Source organism: Triticum dicoccoides, chromosome 7B (genome assembly GCF_002162155.2).
Source record: "Triticum dicoccoides isolate Atlit2015 ecotype Zavitan chromosome 7B, WEW_v2.0, whole genome shotgun sequence".
NCBI classification, from domain to species: domain Eukaryota; kingdom Viridiplantae; phylum Streptophyta; class Magnoliopsida; order Poales; family Poaceae; genus Triticum; species Triticum dicoccoides.
In genome coordinates, this window is record NC_041393.1 from 640,469,300 (window position 1) to 640,476,283 (window position 6,984).

General features: G+C 49.0%; 1 protein-coding gene across 2 annotated transcripts; it reads right to left on the reverse strand.

Moving 5' to 3' along the window:
• Nucleotides 1-3,833: 3,833 nt before the first annotated feature.
• LOC119337725 (serine/threonine-protein kinase PBL27-like) lies at nucleotides 3,834-6,650 on the reverse strand. 2 transcript variants are annotated; one of them, XM_037609885.1, is made up of 5 exons: nucleotides 6,315-6,650; nucleotides 5,167-5,418; nucleotides 4,841-5,045; nucleotides 4,324-4,700; nucleotides 3,834-4,221 (listed from the first exon to the last, which is right to left on the reverse strand). In XM_037609885.1, the coding sequence occupies exons 2-5, from the start codon at nucleotides 5,377-5,379 to the stop codon at nucleotides 3,994-3,996; spliced, it is 1,023 nt and encodes a 340-aa protein (XP_037465782.1). In that variant the 5' UTR covers nucleotides 5,380-5,418; nucleotides 6,315-6,650; the 3' UTR covers nucleotides 3,834-3,993. The 2 variants fall into 2 exon arrangements, with proteins under 2 accessions (XP_037465782.1, XP_037465781.1); XM_037609884.1 differs by having other exon boundaries at nucleotides 5,167-5,445.
• Between the last annotated feature and the right edge of the window lie 334 nt (nucleotides 6,651-6,984).

Sequence of the window (6,984 nt, forward strand, 5' to 3'; positions counted from 1 at the left end):
AGAACAAGCTGAGGGCCACGGCGGTTAGTCTTCAGAAGTGGAGCAACCGTTGGATTGGTAATGTAAAGTTACAGATATCCATTGCATTGGAGGTGATAAAGCAGCTAGACGTTGCCATGGAATCAAGACAGCTAGCAGATGCAGAGAGGGATTTGAGGCGACGCTTAAAGAGGAAGCTGTTAGGGCTATGCTCACTGGAGAGAACTACCGCAAGACAACGCTCCAGGCTACTGCAGCTCCGAGAAGGGGATGGGAGCACGAGGCTTTTCCATCAACAAGCTAGTCACAGGCAGCGGAAGAATGTACTCAAATCGGTGAAATACAATGGGGCTATTCACTCAGGGCAGGAAGAGGTGGCGTCCGCGGTGGATGCGTACTACGGCAGGGCTTTCGGCACCGTGGAGCCGCGGAGTTACACACTAAACCTACAGGGGCTAGACCTGCCGCATCCGGACCTATCACAGTTGGAGGTGGCTTTCACTATGGAGGAAGTGGAAAACGTGATTAAGGATATGCCCCCGGATAGGGCGCCAGGGCCGGATGGGTTCACGGGCCGGTTCTATGCAAAGTGTTGGAACATTATTAAGGTAGATTTCATGAAGGCCATGGATTGCTTCTACAATGGAGACATGAGGGGATTGGCGGCTATCAACAAATCTTTGGTGACATTATTGCCTAAGATGGATGGTGCTTTGGACGTGGGTGACTTCAGGCCGATCAACCTCGTGCATGGGGCTATCAAATTTTTTGAGAAGGTGCTTGCTTGTCGCTTGGTGGTGCACCTTCCGCAGTTGGTTGGAAACCACCAGAGTGCTTTTGTGAAAGGTCGATCGCTGCATGACAACTTCATGTTGGTTCAAAGTATGGCCCGAAGGCTGAATGCCCTGAGGATGCCCTCGGTGCTTCTAAAGTTAGATATTTCGAAGGCCTTCGATTCGGTGCAGTGGCCGTTCTTGCTTGAGGTGATGCAACAAATGGGGTTTGGCCCTCGGTGGAGATCCTGGATCTGTGGAATCCTTTCAACATCCACCACCAAAGTCATGGTAAATGGAGACCCCGGCGACACCATCTATAACTGCAAGGGGCTGCGACAAGGGGATCCGATATCGCCGATGCTATTCATTCTTACTATGGAACCGTTGCAGAGGTTGTTTCAGAGGGCCACGACTAGTGGTGTGTTGGAGCCCTTGGCACATACAGGTATGAGGCAGCGCTTGTCTATATTTGCTGATGATGTGGTGGTGTTCATCAAGCCCAAGTCCACGGAGCTAGACATATGCAAGAACATTCTGGAAATGTTTGGAGAGGCTTCGGGCTTGAGGATAAACATGGGCAAATCGGTGGCCCTACCGATAAGATGCAATGATCAGGAGGCAGGTACGGTGTGTCATCGGCTGGGATGCCCGAGAGGGCCTTTTCCAATTAAGTACCTTGGGCTGCCGCTGACCTTGAGGAAGCAGTCCGCGGCACAAATGCAGTTTCTAGTTGATCAGATGGCAAATTGTCTGCCTAAGTGGAAAGCGGCTCTAATGCCGAAGAGTGGGCGACTTACATTGGTGAAGTCTGTGCTCTGTGCCATGCCCATCCACGCCATGATGGCGCTCGACTTACCAAAGAAGACGATTGCGGCAATGAACAAAGTGTGTAGAGGCTTCCTATGGTGCAGAAGAGCGGAAGCTAACGGAGGGAACTGTGCGGTTGCTTGGGATTCGGTGTGTGCGCCGAAGTGGGCTGGTGGCTTAGGGATACCTAACCTTAGATGGCTGAATGTGGCCATGCAAGCCAGGTGGGCATGGCTCACAAGAGTGGACACGAGTAGACCTTGGAGCGAGTTCAAGATCAAGATCCCCAAAGAAGCTAAGTTACTTGTCCAGGAGGCTATGAGGAGTGAAGCAAACTGTGGTCTCCATACACTTTTTTGGGAGGATCGTTGGCTAGATGGTATGCGGATACAAGAGATGGCTCCAACAATATATGGTATGATCCCAAGGCGGACCAGATTGACGAGATCAGTCGCCCAGGCTGTGCAAAATGGGTCTTGGGCATCGGATGTTGGCCCGAATATTGGTGAGGGAGCATTGCAGGAGTACTTACAGCTTTGGATCAAAGTAAGCACGTGGGAGCAGCAGGCGGATGGGCCGGACTTGGTCGGTTGGTCATGGGAGACCAACGGCCGTTTCTCGGTGCGCTCGGCTTACGCGGCAAAATTTTGGGGACGGACGGTTGAGCCTATGGCAGAGCTGACCTGGAAGTCTCACGCCCCAGCTACCTGCAAGTTTTTTGCTTGGCTTGCCTTAAGAAACAGGTGTTGGACCTCCGACAGACTGGCGAGGAGAGGCCTCCCACACCAGGATGCATGCCCCTTATGCGACCAGGAGGACGGAACGATTGATCATGTGCTACTGACGTGCGTCTTTGCCAGGTCAGCGTGGGCTGCAGTATGTGAGGCGCTGGGCATGCTGGACTGGACTCCGACTGCACACGATTCCTTAGCCATCTGGCTTGCGGAGAAGCATGGGACTAACGGCTGGCACAAGAAGGATCTTCATACGGTTTTCTTGCTGACTTTGTGGGAGTTGTGGAAGCATCGCAATGCTATTGTGTTTGATGGGGCATCACCTTCGTTAGGTGTTTTACTAGGTAGAGTAAGGTCGGAAGGAAGAATGTGGTCTATTCCCGGCAAGTTTAAGAGAGACATGGACCCCTTCTTCCTTCGGCTTGAACGGTGGGCTAGTAGTGAGGATTAGGAGTGTTGTAATATGAACCTTGGAACTATGGTGGAGGCATTCTTTGCCTTTCTTCTATAATATATAATATGCACACTCGTGCATATTCGAGAAAAAAAAAAGAATTCAGGGAAACCAAACCCAAACGTTTTAAGAAGGCGGACGTCCTGGCGGCAAAGGAATGAAAGTACTTTTCTACCAGAGCATGAAAGTGTCTGCCTTGGTGTTGCCCGAGCTGTACCTGTGTTATTCTTCTGCATATATGAGTTGTAAACTTGTAACGGTATGTCAGTAACTGACGTGCTGAATTCATCAAGTGCTAGCAGGATATATAGGCGTGCTCCGCTACAGCCTACAGCTATCCTGTCATTTGAGTGAATCGTTGAGGATTTTGGGCTGTTCTGTCAGGTTGTGAGGGAGATCAGAGCCTTAAAATCGTATTCTGCTGTCATAGCGGAGGCGCTTCGGGCTTGGCTTCTGGATGTCATGTTTTTGTAAGCCTGTCTCAAAATTCTCGGCTCTGTCACTCACTAATTCAACTTTGCTAGGGTGTGGCTTTGAGCAGAGTTGGAGATGTTGCCGGGTAGGTAGGCCTTTTGGTTTCTTTGTTCCCTTTTCTGGTTGAAACGGTTGTAGCACACTAGGTATTTTCTTTGAAATAGATAAGAGGAAATCCTTTATATTAGGGAAAAAAAGAAGACCCTGGCTGATCCAGTGATCCTCTGCTTCTTGCTGCTCATGCCTTTCTCTGTTTGTACTTCTGTTTTCAGTTCAAGTTTAATCCCGCCCAATCAATTCATCGGTCAGAAATGGTAAGGCGTTGTGGCAGATGGTGCATTCAACATTCAGCGTGATTTGACACTTAGCACTGCTTACAGTACAACGGAGGGATTTATTTCTTGAGCCGCGTCTATATATAAATGGGGTTGCCTGCATAATTATTTATGTTTACCCTAGTAATATGGGCCTTGACAATGCGTCTGCTAATTTGCCTAATCCTGGTTCTTGCTCATGTCCTGACTTCACTCCACCCCTGGAACCAACACAATTTCCAAATCCACCACTCTTGGGCAATTAACCTCTGCCAGTTAGGCAGTTACACAGGAGTGTGTTTTAAACATTCTTAATTATGCAGGCCAAGCATTAGTTATTCTAGAACAAGCAACGATCACAAACACAACTTATTGCCGGTCACAGTTCATAGCATATCAAGCAACTTGATCATGATCGACACATCTAGATGACACGACACCGTTTACCTCCTAAGTTAATTAGGTGCCGCGTGGTGTGATGATTCGGGTGGATCAACATCGTAGGCGAGGCGCGACAGAGCCGTGACGACGGTGCCGATGGGTGCTCTCATGGCATGACTGTCGTGGGTGCACACCGAAGCAACTTCGAGGGCCTCCTGCAAGTCCAAGGACGGATATCGTCCCTGCAGTGCCGGGTCTGCCATCCGGCGGAAGTGGCTCCTGTCCTTCATCATTGTTCGGGCCTGATCCAACAACAAACATCAGTACACGACATCACTCGGATCGTTCATGGCGAAACAAGAAGTTAGCAAATAGAATCCCAAAACCATGGCTAATTAATTTACCCATGTGACAAGGTGCCGATGCTCCATGGCATCCTGGGTGTGATCGATGGCCCTCCGCCCGGTGATCATCTCCAGCAGCACGACACCGAAGCTGTAAACACTCGACCCCGGGAGCAGCTTCCCGGCCATCGCGGTCTCGGGGGCCGTAGTACCCAATGTCGTCCTCATGGCGATACCAGTACACCAGCCCTTGTCATGCTCGGCCAGTCCATATTGGGACAGCTTTGGGTGGTAGCCGTCTCCAAGCAAGATGTCTGAACTTTTGACGCATCGGTAGAGGACACCTTTGTCGTGCATATACTCCAACCCTCTGGCCACACCGGCGGCAATGTTCATCCTCGTGTTCCAGTCCAGTGGTGCTTTGCCTGGAGATGAATCTGATGGTCACAAGAGCAGGTGGTTAACTTTTTTCTGAATGAAATCAGGTGGTTAACCAAACGAATCATGAACACAGTTATAAGCTTTGTAGCTAGATTGTTGGCATGCATATAAATAGCACACGTACGCACTTACTTACCGTGGAGGTGATCTTCTAGAGAACCAAATGGCATGTATTCGTGAACCAAGATCCGGTGATGGCCATCCGCACAAAAGCCAATAAGATTGACAATATTTGGGTGGCGCAGCCCGCTCATCATCAGCGCAAGGGCAAGAAACTTTCCATTATCTTGCTCCGATGATCCACTTGGATCAACTGCATGCTGCAGCTTTATAGCAACAACCTACAGATGCAGATGTTGATTGATCAATCATTTTTTCCCTCACATTGATCATGTTGTCAACTCGTCATGGTACGCACGTATATGAAACTAACAAGTAAAAGGAGAAGAATTGGATCGTCACCTGATTGATGCTCTTGAGGAAGCCTTTGTAAAGACCATCCTCCCGACCAACGATGCGGCAGGCATCGCTGAAGTTTCTTGTCGCCGCCGCGAGCTCCTCGAAGGAGAAAGTTCGTGCCACGGCGCCAGGGACGCTGCTGGTGTGTGGATTGGCTGGGGCAGAACGTGGGACCTCCTTCTTCCTGGCGCTCAAGCAGGGGAAACAGCTTGCCATTGTTCAGCTTGACACCGGCTTAGCTTCCTTTTGCCAGATCTGTGTGTCAACCAGAACAAGATTGTGCTGCATTTTCAATAGACATAAGAGCAAAACTATTTAGCTTCACAGCAGGTCAGTTGACATTGTACTACGGAAACATATGTCCCTGGAAGTTCAAATAGCAATGCTATGTTTACCGGAGTTTTGTTAGACTCGTCTCACGGGTTTAAGTTGAATTCACAGGGTGTTAAGAAATATCATGAATAATCTTATAGACTGTTCTGTTTATACTGAAATTTTGAAGTCACATGCATGTTTGAAACTTTGAATACATGTTTCCTCGTGTGCCTTGAATGACCAGAGGCTTGGCTAAAATATGTTATCATCCTCAAGATATGCACAGCGGTGTAGGTCTGGCACCTTTTTTGTGCTGCCACATTTTCATTTCTGAACTTGGCTCAACTGCTAGATTCTGAACAATGATAAGTTGATAACTATCTTCTTTTTATTTGAGAATGTGATGATAACTATCTGTGCCAACTACTGTTCGTTTTTTCTGTGACACTGATGAATGAGGAATTAACAACTTCTCTACCATTAAATTATGTACTGTATGGGCTAGAGTTTGGGAAAATTAAACGTGCTGAAGCAGTGTAGATTCTTGAAAAGAAATAAACCAAAAACAACAATTTAGACCATAACCTGGAGCTAATCAAGACCAAAACCTGCCCAATCCCTGTTTTCTTTTTGCGAAATAGACAAGGAAAAAAGGAGCAAAACCACGCTTTCAGTTTTCAGATCTCAGCCACTCTCGGTTCTTTTCTTAAGACATCAGACCAGAGTACCAGACCAAGCTGATTTATTGTTACGTACGCTGGATTGGACGAATTCAGCCAGCGTGCTGAAGAAAAGGGGGAGTAGAGCGGGGAATTTTGGGGTTTTGGGGGACTTACGTTCTTGATGATCAAATCAGCTGGGGCTGCTGGGCCTTGGATCGAGCGTGACCTACTCGAGCCGAACGTGGTTGCAGTGGAGGAAGCCAGTGAGATCCAACTGCTCCGCCGGTCGGCTGGCTGACGATCTGCTTCAGAGTTCAACCCGCTGCTAGCTCCTCGCGCTTCCTCGGATCGTGGGTGGGCGCGCGTGATCTCCCCTGGGATGAGCCTGCTAGTTCATCGAGGTGGGGGATGAGTGGCCGGTGCCAGGGGACGACGGAGGGGAGAAAGGGGAAGAGACGAGTCCGTGTGGCGCAGGCGATGGACGCACCCGGCAGCTGACAGTCGCCGCACCAGCTGTGTAGTATAGGAGGAGGACTGTGGCTGCTTCCTTCCTGGAGTAGCCCGGCATGCCGAAAACGGAAAGTGAGACTGCTTGCGACTGCGAGAAAGAAACGGACGTGTCACGGGCGGTATGGCCGTCTCAGTCAATCAAAGTGGCCAGGAGGGGTGGGTGCGGGTATGTGCGTGTGTCAGTGTGTGTGTGACTTTGAAACTTTAAAACTTTGAAATGTGGTTTTTTTTTTTAAATAGCTTCATGGACCTTGAGCACCAAATGGAATTTATGATCTTCAAGATACTTCTTTAGAGTGCTCGAGAAATAAATACCAATATATAATATAGTATG

What these genes read in the sequence shown, in the direction of transcription:
- LOC119337725 (XM_037609885.1), bottom strand. Translation starts at nt 5,379, where the DNA reads ATGGCAAGCTGTTTCCCCTGCTTGAGCGCCAGGAAGAAGGAGGTCCCA. An exon ending in TCCTCAAGAGCATCAATCAG is followed by an intron (nt 5,046 to 5,166) that starts GTGACGATCCAA and finishes CTGCATCTGTAG; the next exon opens with GTTGTTGCTATAAAGCTGCA. An exon ending in ATCGGCACCTTGTCACATGG is followed by an intron (nt 4,222 to 4,323) that starts GTAAATTAATTA and finishes TTGTTGGATCAG; the next exon opens with GCCCGAACAATGATGAAGGA.